The sequence below is a fragment of the Furipterus horrens genome, unplaced genomic scaffold (assembly GCF_987537825.1).
Source record: "Furipterus horrens unplaced genomic scaffold, mFurHor1.1.pri manual_scaffold_7, whole genome shotgun sequence".
NCBI lineage: Eukaryota > Metazoa > Chordata > Mammalia > Chiroptera > Furipteridae > Furipterus > Furipterus horrens.
In genome coordinates this window covers 112005287-112030156 of record NW_028327177.1, presented here as the reverse complement: position 1 = coordinate 112030156, position 24870 = coordinate 112005287, and the positions used below count along the sequence as shown (strand labels likewise).

Sequence of the window (24870 nt, the reverse complement as noted above, 5' to 3'; positions counted from 1 at the left end):
TCTGGGCCTTGGTTACTTCTGTGTAAAATCTGGATAATCGTGCTGAACTCTAGGTTGATTTATTTAAAAAACCATTTATACAGCATTTACTATATGCTGAGGACTGACGTTAAGTGCTTTACAAATATTAGTCAAATGAGTGATTAAATGACATAATGCACATAAAACACATTCCTGGTACACAGTAAGGATTTGATGAATATTGGTTAATATATATATATATATATAGTCGGCAGCCGTCCGTCTCGAGAGACGATGGTGTAGCTTCTTAAGAGTCCATCTGGACCGCCGAGAATGGCTGTGCAGTCCGACTCGGGAGTGACATGGTAGTATCTGTCTCCTCCCGTGTTGAATCGACATCTTGCGATGACGCTGAAGCTACAGAGCCTGGGCAGGGTAATATGGAGGGTCTGCTGTTGCCCATGCAGCAGACCCCCCCTCTCTTCGCAGCTGAAGGGTCCAAGGGAAAGACGGAGTCGATACAGCTTGGGTTCAGGTGCGCCGCAGGAGTTGCCGGTGTTGACTACAACGTCAAACCGCCTTAGGGACTCCGGCTCCGGATTTTCTGTCGGGGTTTACTCCCTTAGCCTTTCCCCTGAAGAGGTATGCCGCAAGGCAGCGGAGGTTTTTTGGAGTCAGAGTTTTCCTTCTCTGATATATATATATATATATATATATATATATATATATATATATATATATATATATAATATAGCTGCTCTAGAGGACATTTTCAAAAGGAAATGACTGGATTAATCTTTTGAGAAAAGTTTAGGACAGCACAAAGACAGGGTTTTATATTTTCATTCTTTGGACCCAAAAGATTTTAAGTCCCACAGCTGAAACTTATAGAGAAATCTTAAAACTTCAATTCTGTAAATATTTTCAAGTCTTTTATTCTCTTTAAAATATATAGCCAGCCTAATTTTCTGACTCGTGCTAGATAAGAGTCCTTCCTATATGATAATGACATTCTGACAACAGCAAACATTTACTGAGTACTACCTATATGTGCCACACACTGTGGTAAATAATAAGTAAGCACTGTATGTGTACTGTTTTTTTATTTGGAATATCTCATTTAACATTTACAATAGTTCACAGGAAACGTACTCTGATCATCCTTCATTTGATCAGTGATTGAGGGTTAGAGAGGTAAGTAATATGCTCAAAGTTCACACAGCTAAAAAATGAGTCAGGTTTGAATTCTAGAACTCTGATTTTAAGAGTTTGTACTCTTCATCAATAGTCAATATTGCCTCCCCAATGATGAAAGAAACATTAGATTTAAATTCTAATTAATTTTACCACAGAGTTTAGCAAAATCTTTGAGGAGTCACTATTTTTTAGGCAGCAGAGGTAAAATGCTGAAAGGTACATAGATGGTTGCAAAAAGCAGCAAGAGCACAGGATTCAGATCACTGCCCTCCTTTCTTGGTTTGGAGAAAATTTCTTAGGAGAATAAGAAGATTGGGGAAGATTATTTGAGGAAATAAGCATTTAACTGAGTTTTCTCTTAGTTTAGAGAAATTCTTTGTTCTAATACTCATAAAGCAATTTTTAGTCTTTTTGGGTACAGCATATGAATACTGACTATTGATCACATTTTCATTATAATTCAACTCCTTATTCCCCACAGTTGATGAGGACTATAAAACCAGATTTGGCCATCACTATTTTAATATACAAACATAAATGATCCATCCAAGTGTTGGAAATGGAAAGCTGTTCTGATATATTTAATTTGCTGCAGAGGCCTTCCCTCAACTTACCGGAATCTCTCCTGTATTAGTATGAATTTAAAAAATATATATTTTATTTATCCTTACAGAGAGGGGAAGGCAGGGAGAAAGAGAGGGAGAGAAACATTAATGTGTGGTTGCCTCTTGCAAGTTCCCAAGCAGGGACACAGCCAGCAACCCAGGTATGTGCCCTGACTGGGAATTTAACCGGAGACTCCCCAGTTTGCAGGCCAGCACTCAAACCACTGAGTCACACCAGTTAGGGCTAGTATGAATTTTGACAGAATAACATAACTATCTTACTTAATATTTCAATGTATTATAGGACTATGGTGTAGAATCAATTTTATCAACTACCATAACTAAGTCCTTTTCCCCTCTGTGCCCATCCTCTGTGTTTCACGCTCTTTCAACTTCTGTTTCCCTTTTCTTCTGTTCCACTATGTCAATTGAGCGTCGGCCTGCGAGCTAAGTGTCGCTGGTTCGATCTTCCAGTCAGGGTACATCAGAGAAGGAAAACTCTGACTCCAAAAAACCTCTGCTGCCTTGCGGCATACCTCTTCAGGGGAAAGGCTAAGGGAGTAAACCCTGACAGAAAATCCGGAGCCGGAGTCCCTAAGGCGGTTTGACGTTGTAGTCAACACCGGCAACTCCTGCGGCGCACCTGAAGACAAGCTGTATTGACTCCGTCTTTCCCTTGGACCCTTCAGCTGCGAAGAGAGGGGGGGTCTGCTGCATGGGCAACAGCAGACCCTCCATATCACCCTGCCCAGGCTCTGTAGCTTCAGCGTCATCGCAAGATGTCGATTCAACACGGGAGGAGACAGATACGATGTCACTCCCGAGTCGGACTGCACAGCCATTCTCGGCGGTGCAGATAGACTCTTAAGATGCTACACCATCGTCTCTCGAGACGGACGGCTGCCAACGACGACGACTATGTCAATTACAACATTTTTGTCTGAATCTCTCAGTGTGTATCAAATATACAAGGAGATAATGTACTTAACAGTATCACCTTGCTTTGACAGATTATTTGCTACTTTATTTGTCTCTATAATACCAGGAAAGCTATTTGTCTCATAGTGTAAAGGCAGACTTACCTTCTACTCGTTTCTTGTGAAGTGGGGGCCGTCCTTTCTTATTCCTTACTGAGGAGGTTTTGCTGCTGCTACTTCCACTGTTCACAGACATTCTATCATCTTCACCTCCGGTAACTAATGAATTTCTGTAGGAGATGAGTGGAAGCCATACATCTTCCCTCCTTTCCATCATCTGCTCCGTAAGGAATTTTTCAAGGTATGAATGACTAGAAATACAATAGAGGAAGCAGTGATTCTCATGGAGGCACTTCATTTTTTCATAACCTGAGGTTCTCTCAGTAGATTCTGAAGACTCTCTAAGGACACACTTTTTGCATACAACCTCTCTCCAGCAAAACAACCTTTTAATTGGTGAAAATTATAAAAGACAACCATTTAAAGTTTTTAGAAATTGTCTTAAGGGCATATAGTATTATTCAAGAATATCTACTAAATCTCAGTAAGAACAATGAGTTTACAGCATTTGAATCACATCGTGCATCATTCCCTTGTCCCCTCTCCCTCAGCACAGCTCTGTGTTACAGAAACTCTATTCTGGGAACTCTACTCTCGGAAGACATGGACAAGAAGGTTGGGGGCTCCCTTTCTCTCTGGTTAGAGATGCCCTGGAAGGAGGAGGCCAGCTGTGTGTTGCAGATGCTCTATGCTGGACAGCAGCTGGGAGCATTGAGCACCCCCCCACCCAAGCCCCAACTTGTTGGGTAGTAACTCCTACCTCAGGCACAGAAGGCTATGAGTACTGGACCCTGAATGCCCCACCTCGGCTCCCTTGTAGAGCAGAGATTCTGTAACTGGAAGGGCAAGCCAAGAACCTCTGCTCATAGAAGAGGGCTGTTATTCTGAAGGAAGAAGCATACTGTCCCAACACCCAGCTCCTGTTCAGTGGCATAAAAATTCTGCCCACATGCTTAGGCAGACCATATGATGAAGCTTTCCAGCTTTATCTGGGAGGATTGACTTTATTTGGAATAGAGTATAGATATAATATTTCTTGCCTAAGGGTGTCGTTGAAAATGGAGATCTTGAAAAGCAAATAAAAGGGTACTGGCAGTTCTTTATACTAGAGGCAACAAATGAGAGAATAGAGCAACCAGAAATTTAAGAGAGAACCAACACCAAGAAGAGCCCTCCTGGAATGAGAAGGTTGTGCATTTATGCTAAGCTGCACCCATTCATGGGCAAACAACAGGGGATGGGGGCAGCTTTGAAATCATTCCCCAGACCCTACACAGATCTATCAACACAGGGAGGAAGGCTCGCTGGCACAAGGGGCTTAAATACAACCTCTACCCAAACAATAAAGCTGCTCTGACCCAAGAGCAACTCCTAAAAAGCCAGGCTTAAAAATAAAATCACAATAGACGGGTTTCTAGTTCTGCATGCAAGGAGCTTGTAAGTTGCCAGTGCATCCTAAGACCAAGTAAAAAGTTGAAAAAAATCAACTCTTCTTGGATCTATAAGAGGAAAATCATTGTGGAGACAAGGTGAATATAGGAGGTCACAGCTTACTGAACAAACATGCAAGCAGAAACCACCTGGGTAGGGAAACCTATACTGTAATTCATGAATTGCTGGAGGCACACCGTAAACAAGTCTGAGAGTTAGAAACTCCAGGGTACCCCGTGATAGGGGAGGCCCCCACAGTACTGGAGACTAACTGGCAAGGGGGAAAGGAAACAACCAACTCCAGCCCACTTTACTCATTCTGTTCCACCTGAGTGCGGAGAAGAAAAAAACCTGAGAAGCCCATGTGAAATTCACAGTCCTGAGGCATAGCTCACCAAAAGGCTGAGACCTAGTCGTAGGACTACAGAATGCTTCCCTCCTCCTACACCTCACTACCACATTACTGACTATTTGTAGTAGTTCCTTTTACCCAATACATCATGTCCAGCTATCAAGAACAAATTACAAGGCATACCAAAAGGCAAAAATCACAATTGGAAGAAACGGAGCAAGATCAGAACCGAACAGGGCAAAAAGGCTAGAATTTTCAGACCTGGAATAAACACCTATGATCAATATGCTATGGGCTCTAATGGAAAATTAAGAATGCCTCTGATGGCTTGTTAGCAGACTGGACATGCATGAGGAAAGAATCTCTGAGCTAGAGGATAGCTCAACAGAATCCTTGAAAATCATAAAGCAAAGAGAATGAAGATGAAAAATAAACCAAACCTCGTAACAACATCTAAGGATTACAAAAGTAAAAGGTGTAATATATGCATAACGGGAATATTATAAGGAAAAGAAAGGAACAGAAGAAATATTTGAAACAATAATGACAAAATTAGTATTAGGCACCAAACCACAGATCCAGGAAACTCAAGAATCCCAAGAAGAATAAATGCCAAAAGAACTACATCTAGACATATCATTTTCAAACTACAGAAAATCCAAGAAAGAAAAAAATCCTGAAAAAAGCCAAGGAAAAAAGTAATTTAGCTACAGAGGAACAAGGATAGAATTACATTGAACTTTGCTTCAGAAACCATGTAAGCAGGAAGAGACTGGAGTGAAATATTAAAAGGTTAGGAGAAAAACTCTTAGGAGAAAAACCCACCAGTCTAAAATTCAGTGCCCTACAAAATTATCCTTCAAAAAGGATAAATACTTTCTCAAATAAAAATTGTGAGACTCTTGCCAGAAGACCTCCTTTGCAAGAAATGTGAAAAGAAGTTATTTAGAGAGAAGGAAAATAACATAAGTCAGAAACTTGTATGTATATAAAGTAAGAAGAGCACTGAAGAAGGAATAAATGAAGGTAAAATAGGAACATTTTCCTAATTCTTAATTGATCTAATAAATAAGTTTGTTCAAAATAATACCACCTGCCCTGGACGGGTAGCTTAACTGGTTAGAGTGCTGTCCTGATAAGCCACGGTTGTGGTGTTGATCCCCAGACAGGGCACATACAATAAATAAGTGGAACAACAAATCGGTATTTCTCTTTCCCCAATCCCTACTTCCTCTCCCTAAAATTAATAAAGCAAAAAAATTAAATATAAAGAAAAAAAAAAAAAAAGAACCCCCATGCCCTGGCTGCTGTGGCTCACTTGGTTGAACGCTGGCCTGCAAACTGAAAGGTTGCTGGTTCAACTCCCAATCAGGGCACATGCCTGGGTTGTGGGGCAGGTCCCTAGTCAGGGGCATGTGAGAAGCAACTCATTAATGTTTCTTTCCCCACCACTCCCTTCCTCTCTTTCTAAAAAAATAAATAAAATCTTTAAAAATTAAAAATTAAAAAATAACAAAAAGGACACCCACAATGTATGTCATTTTGTATGCTGTATACAAATGAAATGAATGACAGCCATGATACAAGGGATGGGAAGGATGAACTGGATTATCGTGTTAACAAAGTATCGATATACTAAGAAAGGGGAGTAAATAGAATCCTAAAAGTTAAGTTAAAACCACAGAAGGCAGAAAAAGAATGGAAGACAAAAACAGAAGCAAAGAATAAGGGCAAGAACAAGAGTAAGGGATATGGTAGATATTGATCCAACTATATGAACATGAATTCAAATATCAATGGTCTAAACCAGTAAGTAAAAAAACTGACATTGTCAGAGTAGATCAAAGAACAAGACCCAAATATAGGTTGTCTACCGAAACTCAATTTAAATATAAAGGCACATACTGATTAAAAGTAAATGGATGGAGAAAGATGTAAGTGGATGGAGAAAGATCTACCATGCTAACAGTAATCAAAAAAAGCAGCAGTAGCTACATTAATTTTTGACAGAGGAGACTTCACAGCAAGTGTACTACATACTGATAAAGGGGTCCATTCTCTAAGAAGACATAATCCTTATTGTGTATGTGCCTAACAACAGAGTATCAAACTATGTAAGGCAAAAACTAATAGAACTGCAAAGAGAAACAGATGAATCCTTTATCAGAGTTGGAGAGTTTAATACTCTCTATCAGAAATAGACAGATTCATCAGGTAGAAAATAAATAAGGACATAGTTGAACTCAACTACATGATCAATCACCTAGATGTAGTTTATATTTACAGACTACTTGATCCAACAACAGCAGAATATACATTTTCCTCACGATGACCTGAAACATACACCAAGACAGACCACATTCCAAGCCATAAAACACACCTTAACAATTTCAGAAGTATAGAACTCATACAATATCTGCTCTCAGATCACAATGGAATTAAACTAGAAGTCAACATTAGAGATATAGCTGGAAAAATCCCCAAATATACAGAGATTAAACAAGACTTCTAACTAACACATAGGTAAAAAAAAAAAAAAAAAAATCACAAGAAATTTCAAAATATTTTGAGCTAAATTAAAAAGAAAATGCAACATCAAAATTTGTGATGCAGTGAGAGCAATGTTTAGAAGGAAATTTATAACACTGAATATACATATTAGAGAAAAAAGATTTAAAATCAGTATGTTTTTACCTTAGAAAACTATAAAGAGAAGACCAAACTAAATCCAATGTGGAAAAAGAGAATAAAACTTAGAGATGAAACGGAAAACAGGAAATCAGCGAAAATTGGCAAAATCATAAGTTGGTTCCTTTACAATTGATAAGATCAATAAAACTGATAAGCCTCCAGCCAAGCAAGTTAAGAAAAACAGAGAGGACACATATTACTAATAGCAGAAATGAAAGAGAGCACTTCACTACAGAGAACCTATGGATATTAAAAGGAAAATAAAGGGATACTATAAACAACTCTATGCACAGAACTTTTACAATCTAGATGAAACATACCAAATTCCTTGAAACACAGTTTGCCAAAACTGACACAAGAAACAATCTGAATAGGTCTATGTCTATTAAATAACTGAGTCAATAATTAATAATCCTCCAAAACAGAAAGCACAAGGCTGAAATGGGTTCACTGGTTAATTTAACCAAATATTTAAGGAAGAAAACACACCAATTCTCTACAGTCTCTTAAGAGCATAAAAGCAGAGAGAACACTTCTTTTTAAGAAAATTATTGACTAATTTTAGAGAGGAAGAAAAAGAGAGAAAGAAATATCGTTTTGTTGTTCCACTTATTTATGTATTCATTGGTTAATTCTTGGATGTGCGCTGACCAGGGATTAAACCCACAACCTTGGAGCACTGGGACGGTGCTCTAACCAACTGAGCTACCTGACCAAGGCAAGATAATACTTCCTAACTTATTTTATGAGGCCAGCATTACCCTAATACCAAAACCAGAGGAAGATATCACAAGAAAACTAGAGACTAATATCTTCACGAACATAAATGCAAAAATAATAAGTTAGTAAATAGAACCCAAAATTTTACTGAAAGAATTATATATACCATATTATAGAAATATACACCTGAAACCTATATAATTTTATTAACCAGTGTCACCCAATAAATTCAATAAAAATAACAAAGATGTTTTGAGCAAAGTCCTAACTTAAAAACTAAATATATATGTATATATCATGACCAAACCCAGGCATGCAAGGCTAGTTCAATATTTCAAAATTAATCTGTCACAACAACAGGATAAAAACAAAATCAAGTGATCATATCAATAGATACAGAAAAGGCATTTGACAAACTCCAACACCCGTTCATGATAAAAACTCTCGGTAAACTAGGAACAGAGGGAAACTTTCCCAACTTGATAATAAACATTTATAAAAACTATACAACTAACATCACACACTTGATGCTAAGAAACTTGAAACTTTTCTACTAAATCAGTTACAAGGCAAGAATGTCCTCTCAGCACTCCTCTTTTCAACATTGTATTGGAAATTCTAGTTAATGCAGTAAGACAAGGAAATATGAAGTATACAGATTAGAAAGGCAGAAATCAAACTGTCCTTTATCACAGATGACATGATGAAAACCCTATGTAGAAAATCCTAAAGAACTGACAAAATTCTGGAACTAATAAGCAATTATAGCAAAGTTGCCAGATACAAACAAGTCAATCACTTTCCTATATATCAGCAATGAATAAGTGGAATTTGAAATTAAACACAATGCCACTTACATGAGCACCCTCCCTCCCCCGCCAATTACCAAGGTATAAATCTAACGAAACACATGTAAGGGCTATATGGGGAGATATTCCATGTGTATGGGTAGGAAGAATCAATACTGTTAAGAAGTCAGTTCTTCTAACTTGATCTATAGACTCAAGGCATTTCTTATCAAAACCTCAGCAAGTTATTTTGTAGATAATAACAAACTGATTCTAAGGTTTATATGGAGAGCTGAAAGACCCAGAATACCAACATAATATTGAAAAAGAACAAAGTTGGAGGACTGACACTACCCAACTGTAATTCTTACTATAAAGCTACAGCATCATCATTTTGTAATATACAAATATATCAAATCATCACACTGGACTCCTTAAACCTATACAATATTATATGTCAAATATATCTCAGTAAGGCTGGAAAAAAAAGCTACAGTAGTGAAGACAGTGTAGTATTGGGGAATGAATAGACACACGGATCAATAAAACAGAATATAGAGAGCCCAGAAAGAGACTCACATAAATACAGTTCATCTTATCTTTGACAAAGGAGCCAAGGCAACAAGATGGCGCAAAGAAAGTGTCTTTAACAAATGGTGCCAGGAGAACTGGACATCCACAAGGGGAAAAAAAAATCTCGACACAGACCTTAAACAGTTCATAAAATTAACTCAAAATGGATTACAAACCTAAATGTAAAACACAAAATATAAAGCTTCAGAAAATCACATAGGAGAAAACCTAGACGACCTTTGGCATGGCAATTACTTTTCGGATACAACACCAAAGGCAAGATCCCTTCCCTGCATAAACTAAGTGATAAGATGTACCTCATTGAAATTAAAAAACAAAACAAAACAAAAAACAAAACTCCTGCTTTGCAACAGGAGTTTAGACAATGAGAAGACAATCACAGACTGGAGAAAATATCTGCAAAACATACATCTATAAAGAACTACTACCTAACATACAAAGAACTGTTAGAACTCAATAAGAAAACAATCTGATTTAAAAATGGGCAAAAGAGCCTGGCTGGTGTGGCTCGGTGGATTGACCACTGGCCTATGAACCAAAGTGTCGCCTGTTCGATTCCCAGTCAGGGCACATGCCTGTGTTGCAGGCCAGGTCCCCAGTTGGGGGTGCACGAGAGGCAACCACACATTGATGTTTCTCTTCCTCTCTCTCTAAAAATAGGTAAAATCTAAAAAAAAAAGGGGGGGGGGGGCAAAAGACCTGAACATACAGATGGCAAATAAACATATGAAAAGATTCTCCATATCATGTCATGAGGGAAATGCAAATTAAAACAATGAGATACTAAGACACACCTATTAGAATGGCCAAAGATCCAGAACGCTAATACCAAATGCTGACAGGAGTGCAAAATACTACATCCACTTTTAGAAGACAGTTTTGTGGTTTCTTACAAAACCAAACATACTCTTACCAATGCGATCTAGCAACTGCACTCCTTGGTATATACCAGGAGGAACTGAAAACTTATGTTCTCATAAAAACTTGAAGCAGCTTTATTCATACTGCCAAAATTAGAAAGCAACCAAGATGTCCTTTAGTAAGCGAATAAATAAACTGGCATATCCAGAATACGGAATATTATTCAATGCTTAAAAGAAATGAGCTAGCAAGTGATGAAACAATGGGAAGAACTTAAAATGCACGTTACTAAGTGAAAGAAGAGATTCTAAGTATATGACATTCTGAAAAAGGCAAAACTATGGAAACTAAAACAATCAGTGGCTGCCAGGGATTGAAGGGAGAGGAAGAAGGATGAATAGAACACAGGATTTTTAGGGGAATAAAAACACTCTATGATACCATAAAGGCGGATACACATTCACACATTTATATAAACACACAGAATGCACAACTCTAAGAGTGAACTGTATTGTAAACCACAATGGAATGAAATTAGAAACCAATAAGAAAAATTTTGAAATTCACAAATATGTGGAAATTAAATAAAACACTCTTGAATAACCAACAGATTAAAGAAGAAATCACAAGGGAAATGGGAAAAAGACTGAGATACATGAAAACAAAAATGCAAGATACCAAAACTTAAGAGATGCAGTTAAAGTAGTGCTCCGAGGTAAATGTATACCTGTGAATGCCTAAATTATAAAAGTTTTCAAACTACCCCATCTCCACCAATACCCAACACCACTCATTCTCTATCATATTATTCTATTTCCCTGCATAGGAATATAAGCTTTCTGAGGGCAGAAACTTAGTATTATTCACTGCCTGACCATATTAGAACAATAGTTATAGAAAAGTACTAGAGGCTTAATAAATGTTTTTTGATCAACATTTTTAGAATTATCATTTGTATTTAGATAGGCTTTAACTCTCAATCCAAATTTCTGTTCATTTAGCATAATATACCTGACTCATCTTCCTATCAATTTATAAAATTTGGGATCCATAACAGAATCCCTCTCTTAAGCTTTCTACTTTTAAATAAAACTTATCCCATCAATATTTTTTGAAAACAGTGTATTATTTCTTTAACTTGTTTTTATAAAAATACAAAATACAAAAGTCAATCTTTTTGAAACAAGTCAGATAAAAAATAAAACTAAAATATAATTAATATAAAAGGGAAGTAGGGTCCCACAATGGCTATGCTATTGTTCATACATCTTTGAATTGCAGAGTAAGAAATCATTCCCACTTGCTTAATTTAATCTTGCAAATTCTAGGTACTGAAAGATGAGCAGTCAAATAACTATACAAAAGCTTGAAAGAATACTATAGTTCCTTAAAACAATATGAGCCTAAAGTATCAATAGTAATTATATCTAGATAATTAAAACTTTTTCACAAAATAAACATTTTAAATTACAATGGTATCATGACAAAGGCCACTTCTGCAATGTTCAACTTACACAGTCTTTTTGTCCTGTCGCAGAAGTTTAGAAGAAAATTCACTTAGTACTTCCAGGAAAGCCAGATTAGGAGGTGGATATTCTTGTCCTTTCTGATTTTGGTATTTAAAGGCAAATTCTATGCCATCCCTGAAGTATAAGAAAATATCATCTTATTTCTCCAGATAGCTAGTGTAGTTTTCTCAATAGGCTAGAATTTCTAAAAACAGTTGGGAAGGCAGCAAAGTCATCATTAAAGGTAGTAAAATCTGATAAATTCAAATGGTTAAATAATGTTAACTGTAGGATATATTTGTATAATAGTATTTAATTTTACTTTTTACAGTAGAAAACTATAAGTTGTGAAAAGTAATTGTAGCTCTGTGAGTTTTTGTAAGGTAAAGTTTTCTGTCATTCAGTTTTTCAGTGATGAATTGAGGCTGCCCAAATCAGTACTGCCAGGTTCCTGCAACACTTCTCATTGACAGACCAGCTAAGAATATTGTTAAACTTTATTGTCTATACTTTGTAAGATGAGAAGTGTACAGTTTAAGTTTTTTCAAATTAAAAATGATCTTCTAGTGCAGAATGATGACACGATAATCTCTAAAGTTTTTATAACTTAAAAATTCTGTCACTTTTCTTTGTAATAAATGGGTCAAATAACAGTTATTTTCATTAATTACAGTAAACCAGGTTCTCTATAATAGAACGTGTTTACTTAGCTCACTCACTTGTGAAGTGTGGCAACTGCTTCTCGTGTCTTGATTTGGTCCAGTCCAAATGTAAGGGCAAAGCGACGTGCCAATTCTTTAATGCCACTGACGTGGGCAGATGTCCTATCTAGATTGGGACCTTGCTCTTGAACAAGTTCATTAAACAGCTAGTAAAAAGAAAAAAAGAAGATAAAACCTACAGATAAGAGATACTTATTTATTGTATTTATTGTTAGAATAAGTAATATACCTTTAAAATATTCAATGTGTATATGGTAAAATATGTATTTTCTCCTTACATTTAACTGTAGCCATACTGTTCCCCTTCTCCAAGTCATCTATTACTAGTTTCTTGAGACCATTTTTATGTTATGGGATTAAATGCAAACAGGAATTTATTTTTTCTAATAAAAAAATGCATTTTGTTGAAAAAATGAAATACATTTATAGATATGTACTATGTATTCATAAATATATATTTTTTGCTGACATTTTCACAGGAATGGCAATTTATAAAATACTGGGTTGAGAATTTTGTTTTTTCACTTCTATCTTATACAAGAATATTGTGTAAAGAACCATTGGTAATGAATATATATGGGGCTATAATTTTTCTCACCCAATAACAAAATATACAGAACAGTTTTTAAACTGAGTGGAAGGCTTTTCTAAGTTACAGTTACATTACATACATGTGTCAAAATAACAACAACAAAAAAACCTTGGAGTTCTAAAGATCACTCCCATTTAGCTACTCAGCAGTTTTGCTCCTGTGCTTATTACTCCTCTATCCTGTACCATTAACTGTTCTACTATTATAGATGCATGCCCTGACTTCTTAATCCCACCTTCCCTCAGTCTCCAACCTATTTTTCTGATTCTCTTCATAGCCAAGATCTTGAAAATTATTGTTTTATTTTTCTTCACTGCACCTCCCAATCTCCCAGTTCACTCTAATCACACCATCTCTCTTGTCTTCTATTAATTTTGTTGTCCATCTTTTTAGGTTTCTTCAGCAAAAGATTGGACTGGCCTGAACAGCCATGTCTAAAAACAGCAGTTTCTCTACAAATTTTCAAATTCATCAACAGATAATTGTTTACCAATTCTTAAACTTTGAAATGAATACGAAGAATACATTTCATGTACAGAATTCAAAGAACATCAAAGTAAAAGTTTTCCTCCTCCTCCCTCCCCTCCCCTAATAACATTCTTTTCTCCAAAGGTAATCAATGTTAAAGTTCAGAAGTTTTCTATATTGGTTTAGAAACAATGATATATTTCATATACAAAGTTTTAATTTTTACATAAATGGCACCATACTACGTATATATTTCATTTAATAAGTTTTGTCTTAAAAATCTTTTATCTACTTCAGAGAATGTTTATCTAACTATTCCTCTGTTGATGGACATTGAGACTATTTCCAATTTTTCAATATTACAGAAAGTGCTGCAATGAAACATACTTTACATATATATGTGCACACTTGCATGTATCTATGTAAATACCTAACAGCAAAACATTGGTTTTAAAAAGAATATATATCTTAAATTTTGAAGTATACTGCAAAATTATATTGCAAGAAGACAAAAGCAATTTCATAAAGGAACCTTTTCTTCCTCATCTTTTTCAATCATAGGTATTATCAATCATTTTAATTCATGCCAATCTGTTCAGCAGTAATAAATATCTTTCTGTTTTAATTAATTTCATTAATTATTAATGAAGCTATGCCTCTTTTCATGTGTTTATTGGTTTTTAAGATTTCCTCTTCTGAAAAGTGGCTCTTCATATCTCTTGCTCACTTTCCTATGGGATTTATTTTTTTATGATTTGTAGGACTTGTTATGTATGATTAAAAATACTTTCCCCCAGCCCAGACTGGTGCAGCTTAGTGAGTTGGGCATCATTCTGCAAACTGAAAGTTGCCAGTTTGACTCCTGGTTAGGGCACATGCCTGGGTTGTGGGTCCAGGTCCCTGGTTGGGGTCATGTGAGAGGCAACTGATCAATGTATCTCTCACACATCGATGTTTTTCTCCCTCTTTTCCTCCCTCCCTCCCTCTCTCTCTAAAAATAAATAAAATCTTAAAAAAAAAAAAGTTTCCCTCAATATCATTTGTTTGTTTAACTTTGTTCACAGTGCGGGTTGATGATTAATCTATTTGTTTATATATATCATCAGTTTTTTACTTTGTGACTTCTTTCTTCAGAAAGAACTTCCCTATTCCAGAATATAAAAATATCCTCTTTTATTTCCTTATAAACTTTTAATTTTTAACAGTAGCATATAATCCACCTGGAAGTTATTTTGGATATATATTAGGTAGGGCTATAAATAACTACTGCCCCAAAGACAGTCAACTGACCCATCACCATTTAATGAATAGGCCCAATCCTTGCCTCCTGATATGAAATGAGACCCTTTTCATAGACAAAATGTATACACACACACCTACGCATCCCCCAAATCTCTATATTAATTTACTAAGAACTTATAAGGAATATATTTTTGCAATATACACGAATGTTTCTGTAACTTCCTTTTTAAATATCCAATTTGGCATTTTATCTGGTCCTAGAGTAGATGACCTTAGGATTTCTATTTGAAATATGAACTACTGGATTACCTTCCAAAAGAAAAGATGTGTAACACGTCTTTGTACCAGAAAGTATCCACAGTAATACATTGATATAATGACTTAATTTAAATGAGGTAAGACACCTAACATATACTAAATGCAAGGAAGTGCTCAATATATTAACTCTACTTCTCTCTTTCCTTTAAAATTTCTTACCTGCTGTAAACTGAGAATGAGGGTCTTGGCACACTGAATTTTATCAATCTGCCTGGTTTTACTCAGTGTTTCCTTAATAATATCACCATAGTCATTGTAATACTGTGAAAAGAAATAAATCATAGCTTCAAAATCATTGAAACTTCATAAAAAATAAAGTTATTGAAATTTCATGAGATAAAGAATGGTTTGTTGGTCCTTGCTGAGTAACTCAGGTGATTAGAGCATTGTCCCTATCTACCAACGTTGCAGGTCTGATCTCCCATTAGGGCACATGGAGAAATCAACCAATGACTGTACAAATAAATGGAACAACAAACTGATGTTTCTCTCTCTCTCTCAAATGAAAAAAAAGAATAAAAAGGAATGGGTTGGTGAAAAAAATAAGTTAGTACAGAGGTATTTAACTTCTTCATCTTAAACACAATGAAAGTCCAAAGCTTTTGTCTAAACTTAAAGGAATACACATTTGATATTTAACATTATGAGATAACAATAATAAACTAAAAAACTGTTAATTCAAAGAGGAAGTCATATGGGTAAAGAGAATTCTCATTCTTTATAACATGGACTCAACAGACACTATTTAAAAGGTGATAAATCAAGAAAAAGACTTTGATAGAAACTTCCTGAAGAACTAAAACCAAAACAATTAAAAATGGTACTTTTGGGAAGTGGGCCTTTATATAAAGGGGAAGGACAGATCAGGGTAACAGCATTAACTTTTCATTTAATAATTTGTGTACTATCTTATTTAGCACCCTAACACGTCTATATTTTACTATTATAGTATAAACAATAAAAAAAAAATTGCCCTGGCTGGTGTGGCTCAGTGGGTTGAGTGCTGGCCTGCGAACCAAAGTGTTACTAGTTCAATTCCCAGTCAGCCCACATGCCTGGCTTGAAGGCCAAGTCCCCAGTTGGGGGCATGTGAAAGGCAACAATACACGTTTCTCTCCCTATCTTTCTTCCTCTCTCTAAAAATAAAATAAATAAAATCTTTCTAAAAAGTGGCTTAAAAAAACTGACATCTTCAATAATGACTGATAAAAATTTAACTAATTTATTTATAATTCAGTTTTTCTGGTCCAGAAGTTAAAATATTTTCCTTGTGAGTAAATAATTAGGAAAAGCTTTATTTGAAACTATTAAATCTGAATGTTATTTCCAAACTAAAACTCAACCCTACAAACCTATATGAAGAAGTGAGTGTATTAGCCTGCCAACTAGATTTTTATAATCTTCAAAAAGGATGGTGTGCTTCCAAGATATGATGTGCAAAGAAGGAAAATTAATTCAAAAGAATAATCCTTTAAGTGTAATTAAAATGATCTCAATGTAGGAAAAAGATATTAAGATACCAAAGTGGTTCAACAGCATCTCTCTCATAAATTCAGATTTGTAATGACCACATAGAAAAGTGGTGCAAAAAGCCACATAGCCAGGGTTATAGAACAAAGGGTAGCTAATAGCTAGTTATTAGAATACTCACGAAAAGATTAAAGCCTATAATGATCAGAGGTGTACAAAAATTTGTAAGGATGATAAAAGGTTTGGATCAGACTCACATCCTGACATCCATGGCGTACTGTTAAGGGCTGATAAGGAAAAACCTTGGTAAGCTCATATTCACCCATCCAAACCATGTTAAGACATTAGTTTAGGAAGCCTTCTCTGGTTCTTCTCACTTCAGTCTTTCTTTGTATCTTGTGCTTGTTTTATAATTTGTGCACATGTCAGTACAATAATCATGCCGAGGCTTTATAGAAAGAGCTAAGCCTTGAAGCTAGACAAACCTAAGATGAAATCCCAATTCTTGCTACTTTTAATATTTGTGTGACCAATTTGAGCCTTAATTTCCTTATTTCTAAATGATACAATTCTCTACCTCACAGGGTTCCTGTAATTAACCAAAATACAGTGGAACCTTGGTTCTTGAACTTAATTCATTCTGGAAGGCTGTTCAAGAAGTTACTTGTTTGAAAACTGAATCTCCTTTGTCACCTGAGGGACACATGACTGATCATACAGGTATCAACAAGAAATGGTTGTTGGGTTGAGAATGGAAGTTTTGTTCGACAGCCGAGGTTTGAGTATAATGTAAAAGCCTTAGAACAGTGTCTCAAATATAAACGGCACAAAGAACATAAGCAGACATTCATTATTTTATTGTGTTTATATTTTAGTTTCTCTATTAATCTATAAGCTCCTTAGTGCAGAAATCATGTCTTAATTATATCTATAGCTACTAGCACAGTGCTTATCACATTGCAGTTGCATGACAAAATATGATGAATTATTTACTATGTCATAACTGGGAAAGAATTATACCTAAACATGGATAAAAGCACAAGTGGATCAATGGCACACGATATTATGAACATGATAAAAATAAGAGTATCTCTGATATGAGAATAATAAGACAAAAAAAGTATTCTCTCATATCATTCCTGTCAACACTATATTATAAAGATTTTTGAACACTCTTTTTTAGAGGGTTGGGATCAAATGGAGCTTGTGGAAAGAGGAGCAGTGAGGAAGGTAAGTACCTACCAAAATCCTGTCATGTGAAAATGGATTAAAATACTTCAACATCTCCTTACCTTCCTTAAGAAGAAAAACCCAAACTTCCCATAGAGCATACTACGTCTAACTTGTTACTTTCTTTAAATCTTATCTCTGGCTCTGTTTTCATAAGCAATCTATATTGCTATATCAAATTACATTTCCCCCAAACAATTTATATTCCTCTGTGATGTTCATTAAGTTCAATCAGCCTACAAGCCCTCCTACTAATTATTTAACTAATTTATGCTTACTGTCTCAGACTTAGTTCAGAAGTCACAGCTAAGCAGTTTTCATTAACCCTCACATTTCTTAAGAGTTGGGTATCTATTTTATATATTTCCAGGAACCTCTATACATACCTCTTCTATACTGTATAATACAATTTAATTATTTGACTCCCTCCAGCTTTAGACTGGAATTAAAGCAGTAAAAAAAATCTTTCTAACTTTAGCTCCTGGAAGGCAACATGATACATAGTTGGCATACTTACAAAATATCCAAAGAGATGTCATAAGGAAGACAGATTAGCTCGTTTGCCATGCTGACCAAGAGAAAACATGGCCTCCATGGCTCTCTCCGTAGAGCACACAGGTGCCTTTCACCTCTCCTTTCCCCCACAGGCAAGTTTTCCTTCCCTCTCTTTCTCCTAAGCTCCAAGGGCCCTTCTTTTGCCTCTGTAACATGTTTTCTGAGCCCAGTTCTTCTACAGCTCACTTTTAATTCTGACTTTCTAAATAAACTTTCTCTTATTAAAAAAAAAAAAAGAATACATGGCCTCATAAAAATTTTTTAAAAAATCATTCATATAAATGTGAGGAACTCCTACTTTACAGAATTGATATAATGGTATAGATAAAAAGCTTATATTTATATAAAAGACTGAAACTTTAAATATATCAGAAAATCATCAATAACATTATATATAAAAGCTGTGAATTTTAGCTTCTGTCCCCATCCTTTTTCTCATTTGTGATTAAAAATTTGCCACTTAGATGAAAGGAGAAAAATAAGAATAAATATACCTTCATGTAGTGTTTAAAGATGTCTGCAGCTGCGTGCATGTCAACAATATCATAAATGATAAGTTTGCTGAAGGCAGCAAGTAGATTCCTTCTTTTATGTAAGGCCTCAATTTTATTTGCTTCATCTTCTTCATCACCCTCTAATTACAGAAAATAAACCAATTATGAACTATATCCAAGATAAAACAATGTAGAAAATAGGTATAATAAAAAACCAGCTTATATCTTTACAAAAAGGTACAATTCAGTTTTAGACGGGATAAAAAATGTTAGCTATACTGATTATTTTAGGGTGATATATTTAGTTACACATTTATCAAATACTTGGTAGGCACTGAGGTTCTATCTTCTAGGAGACTGTCATAGCAAAGACTAAGATAAGCAAACCATATATAAAAGATTATTTTTCTCATATTTTTGTTATAGTACTGTTGATTATCTTATTAATGCTGTCTTATTTCAATATCCTTATGGGCTAATAAATTTTCACAGAGAAAAAACTTCTGGACATCTTTAAGCCAAAGGGAAAAAGTTTTCTTTTAGTAAAATACATGGGGAATAATGGAAATATATGGGCGAGTTAGTTTTCAATGCTTGTCTTAAACATGGTTACAATATCAGCTGAGAAGTAAAATATATTTTGCAAACCATATTATATACATATACATTAAAAAATAAATAAAACTGACTATCAAATACTTTCTGAACAAGGAGGGTTTTGTCTTCATTTTTTGAATTTCAGGCTCTAGTAGTTTGTCTGTTTCTAATCCTAGGAAAACTTTCTCCACATGGCTCCAGATGATAACATTTACATTTATTTCAGGCTCTGTACCAACCCTCTTATGTCTTGACCTGTCCTTATTTGGAGACAGGGTTCTCTCTTCCCATCTTTAGACTCATAAAAAACAAAAACAAAACAAGCTTATTCTCAACTTCTTTCTTTCTCTTTCTTTCAACTAATTAGTCCTGTTGTGAAGCATCAATAATTTGAGAAGTTGGAAATCTTTGCCCTGATCGATGTGCCTCAGTGGGTTGGGCATCATCCCACAAAGTGAAAGGTTGCTGGTTTGATTCCCAGTTAGGGCACATGCTGGAGTTGCAGGCATCCCGATCGATGTTTCTTTCGCACATCGATGTTTCTCTCCCTCTCTCCCTCCCTCCCTCCCCCTCTCTCTGAAAATAAATAAAACCTTAAAACAAACAAACAAACAAAACATTTGGAAATCTTTTTGCTTAAGATAAGTAGGTAAATTTCATCTTCTGAGGTTAATATGGATTCTAAGTGAAGATACTTTGTTTTATAGTCTAGTATTTTCTAAAATGGTCTGTTAAATAAAGAACATTCTAATAGCACCAAATAGATCTGTGGATCAGATATGTCACAGATCTTATTTCAGAGAACTTAAATAATCTATTTCACAAATAACCTATATAACATATTTGCAATTATTTATATTCAGTCTAATTTTGCTAATTATCATTTGTAGGCTCAGCACAATTTTGACTGGTGAGGTTTTGACAAGTCTGTCAGCACTTACTACCTTACAGTTATATTCTATTAATTTAAATAATATATGATGATCACTCAGGAACAGAAAGAAACTCTGATGCTTTCCTTCAGAAAACCTGAACCTGGATGAAACTCAGTAAGAAACAACCTCTATCCCACATATACATTTTGCACATGTGTGATATGAAATGTATACAGTTATTCATTACAGCAAGGGAAGGAGACTACACTGTACATTTTTGTTCTTTTTGGTTTCTGAATCATACACATTAATGAGTTTTTTAAAAAAGAGAAATTCTAGTATATTCTAGGATTGAATTTGAATTTTTTCTCATATCTTTTTGGGGCTGGTAAAATAAGATCATGATTGTCAAGATGATAGCTACAAATACCCATGCTCTGGTTCTCCTCATCTTGGTCAATGAAAACGTGATCCATCACAAAACTGAGGAGTTCAGACTGGAGTCCAGTATCTGGATTAAACACCAAAGGCTGAAGGCCTTCCCTGCCACCTGTCATTAATTGGTGGCTAAAAATCATCAAAAGGTCACAGAGTAACATGAAAGCCTGGAATGCAAAGGAAATTCATCAGTAAAATATTGCTTCAACTACAAATCAATGTTAATGAAAACATGCTGAATTAAATATAGTTAATAATAGAAACTTTGGGTATTTAAATTCTACTTAGTTTTAAATTTACAAACTTAATAAAATTAAATACTAGTCATATTTAAAATTCCTCCTCCCCAAATATAATCAATTTATTTTATTTGGCTCTATTAACTCAAACTGCTGACTAGAAGAGATTTTGACTTAAACTTAAGATACAATGAGTTAAAAGTCAACTCTGAAAATACAAAATTGATACAATAAATTATAACAGAGGTTACTAATCAACATATACTGCTTAATCAAATAACAAGTGTAAATCTTAAGACACAGTACTATTCCATAAATTTCAATGCAGCACTGTAAACCTGTAAGCTACTATTTTGGATTCTTCTTTTAAAAATCTAATGTAAAAAAAAAAATCTCTAACAGTAGGTTTAAAATTGAATTCAAGACCATTCATATAAAAACCTGTATCTAAAAGCTTCCCAACAAATTTAATAATTTAAGAGAACGTTCAATACATTTCCCTAAACAGGAAGTATTATAGTTATGTTGCCAAATTTGTCCTATTGAATGCATGGTATGAAATAAACCTATCAGTTTATTGTAACTGAAAGATTTTGTTGGTAATTGAGGGCTATGATATTTCAAAACAATCCACTCATTGCCCCGCTACAAAAATTGATTTCTATGGGAAAACATAACTTTGGCATTTATTTGGAGATTGCTATGTACATTGCTATCCACCTCCATCAAGAATCACAGCAATTCATATTCTGACTATACAACCGGAAACACATAAAGATATTTAGAAAGAGCCGTTTGAAAAGTGGAGCATAAACAGAATCCAGGAGAAATTTTTTCTTTAATCAAGGCCATATTTTCGGATATCATCAATAGTGATGACACAGACTTCCAGCGAAGATGGAGTCCTAGACTGACACGCTCCATCTCCCTCCACAACTAAGAAGGAATACAACTACCGCAAAACCAGAAATAACCAGGAGTTCCAGAAAATAAAGCTACATGGAAGTCCAACATATGAAGTTATAAAGAAGTGGTGCTCATCCGGACAGGTAGGAGGGGCGAAGCCAGGGCAGAGAGGTTAACCTGTGCTGGCGGTGGCAGCTGCGGCGAAGGTGGTGGGACCGCGGTAAGCACAGACATCCGTATTTAAGGGGAAGTGAGAAGCACCTGGGGAGCACCCCTGCCTGCAGACCAAACCCGTCAGCTTGCAATTCTAACGCCAGGGAAGGCAGATCCCCAATGCCTTGGACTGTGAAGGCTGGAGGGCGTGGGGATGGAAGAGGAGGCTCCAGGTCTCTCAGTGGAGAGAGAACAGCAGAAATCCATCTTGGACCCCCGCCCCCACAAAAAGTGCCACAGTGTAGTGAGAAGGGTCACTCAGGTAGTGACTAGTGCACAGGACTCCGCCCTCTATAGCATAGGAGTTGTGACAGCCACACTCAGGAAACAAAGGTAGAAACAAACTGTCAGGATGGCAGGGATCTTGAGAAAGATCCCAATCACGCAGCTGACCAGACAGCAAATATATGATCTATCAGACCAGCAGATAGGAAATCTTTCTGAGGCACAGTTCAGAGCTCTGGTTATAAGAATGCTTACAGATCTAACAGCGGATCTTAAACAAGACAGGGAAGGAATGAAGGCTAGCCCTGCTGAAATGAACGAAAATACATACGAAACAAGTGGTGAGGGAAAAAAAACCAGGGATCAAATCAACAAATCGGAACATAAGGAAGGAACAAACAGTCAACCAGTGCAGAAAGAGGAAACAAAAAGTGAGGAAAATGAGGAGAGGCTCAGAAACGTATGGGCCAGCTATAAGCGAGCCAATATCCGAATCATAGGGTTGCCAGAAGGTGAAGAAGAACTCAAAATTGAAAAATTATGTGAAAAAATAACAAAGCAGAACTTCCCTAACTTGGGGAAGGAAATAAGACTTACAGGTCCAGTTAGCACAGAGTTCCAAAAAAAAACTGGACCCAGGGAGAACCACACCAAGACACATTATAATCAAAATGTCAAAAATTAAGGATAAAGAGCGAATCTTTCTCTCTTTCTCTGTTTATTTATTTATTTTTAGAGAGAGGGGAAAGGAAAAAGAGAAGGAGAGAAACATCACTGTGTGGTTGCCTCTCACTCGCGCCCCCAACTGGGGAACTGACATGCAACCTAGTCATGTGCCCTGACTGGGATCGAACCATCAACACTTCGCTCGCAGGCCGACACTCAATCCACTGAGCCACAGCAGCCAGGGCTAAAGAGAGAATGTTAAAAGCAGCAAGAGAGAAGAAGAGAATTATGTACAAAGGGGTCCCAATAAGACTTTCAGCTGACTTCTCAAAAGAAACTCTGCAGGCAAGAAGGGACTGGCAAGAAATATTCAAAACAAGGAAAAGCAAAAACCTACAACCACGATTACTCTATCCAGCGAAGCTGTCATTCAGAATAGAAGAACAGAGAAAGTGCTTCCAGGATAAAGTAAAACTGAAGGAGTTCATCAGATCCAAACCACTGTTATACGAGATGTTAAAGGGACTTGTTTAGGAGAAAGAGGATCAAAACCATGAACATTAAAATGAAAACTGTATCACAACAACCAACAACAGTAGCTAGGGAACCAAAACAAAGGCAAACTAAGTAGGTAATGAAAATGGAAAAAGAATGATAGGTATGGGGAACATTATGGGGGAAGTCAGCAGGGAGGAGGAAGGGGAAAAGGGAAGGAGATGGTACAGGAATTAAGAAGCATAGTAGGAGGGAGTGGAGTAGACAGGAAGATGCTGAGAAGAACTATATGAACAACCAATGGGCATGGACTAAGAGGGGGGGACAACTGGAGGGAGGGGGGTCACTTGGTGGAGGGGAACAAAGGGAAAAGAAATCGGGACAACTGTAACAGCATAATCAATAAAGCATATTTAAAAAAAAATAGTAATGACACAAAAACACTGAATTTTTGGTTTAATTGTCCAGAGCCAGATAATTTTAGATAGCACTGGTGGTGTTCAGAAGATTTAGAGAACAAGGCTTAGGGAAGAGCATCTCTGTTCTTATTTTGTTAGATGCTGATAATTCAATAAAGAAGAGACCCACATACCTATCTGTAAGAGACTGCAAAGGGTAAGTACTACTGTATACTTTAGGCTAATTAGGCTCTTTTTCTTGCCCAACGTCATAAAAACAACAACAATAACAACAGTATAGAAAAGGTACATCCTGTTTATATTACAGTACAGTATTCCCTCACTTACCACAGGTATTATGTTCTAGACCCCCTCCCACAAAGCAGGAACCTTACATTTGTTCTACATTCTTAAACCTACGTAACTTTAACAACATATGTATACAGTACTGCAAAATCCCGCGATATAGTGAAAAATCTGTGATAAATAATTAAATATAATATTTTTTAAAATCTTGCAATACAGTGAGGCCACGATAAGTGACCTGCGATATAGAGGGATTACTGTACTTCCTAACAGGAAAACAGTAAAACAGCTGACAAATTCACTTCATGGAAATGGTATTGCCTTGGGCTCTACCTTGACCGTCTTTGGGTTGCACCCTTTCCCAAGGATGAGGACTCTGTTGGACCAATGGCATATACCCACCTGCACCTCTACTTCTATACCACTGTCCAGGTACAAGAACTCTCGGGTTCCTTGCCTGAAAAGATCTAATTCTCCTACCAGAGCCTGCACAGGCTTCTTCTGTAGGCACACAACATTCCCAGTGTGCATAATTCTAAGTCCCAGGTGGTTGAGGAGCAAATGTTTGAGGGGGTGATGCTGATAAAGTTTGGACATGTGGGCTGAAGTGTTCACATGAATGTATGAGAAGTTCCTCCTAGTGTGGAAAAGAGCTGAAGGTGAGATGAGAAGAGGG

The 24870-nt window shown here is 36.1% G+C and overlaps 1 protein-coding gene across 3 annotated transcripts in view; it reads right to left on the bottom strand.

The window, feature by feature from the left end:
- Positions 1–24870, bottom strand: part of STAG1 (STAG1 cohesin complex component) — a 382246-nt gene that overhangs the window by 8006 nt on the left and 349370 nt on the right. For all 3 annotated transcript variants that reach the window (XM_090284291.1, XM_090284293.1, XM_090284292.1), the window contains exons 24-29: positions 20739–20913; positions 18837–18976; positions 15247–15348; positions 12465–12613; positions 11752–11880; positions 2846–3051 (exon numbers count right to left, since the gene is read on the bottom strand). In XM_090284291.1, coding sequence (XP_090140417.1) covers positions 2846–3051; positions 11752–11880; positions 12465–12613; positions 15247–15348; positions 18837–18976; positions 20739–20913 — 901 coding nt within the window. The remainder of the gene's footprint in view (positions 1–2845; positions 3052–11751; positions 11881–12464; positions 12614–15246; positions 15349–18836; positions 18977–20738; positions 20914–24870) is intronic.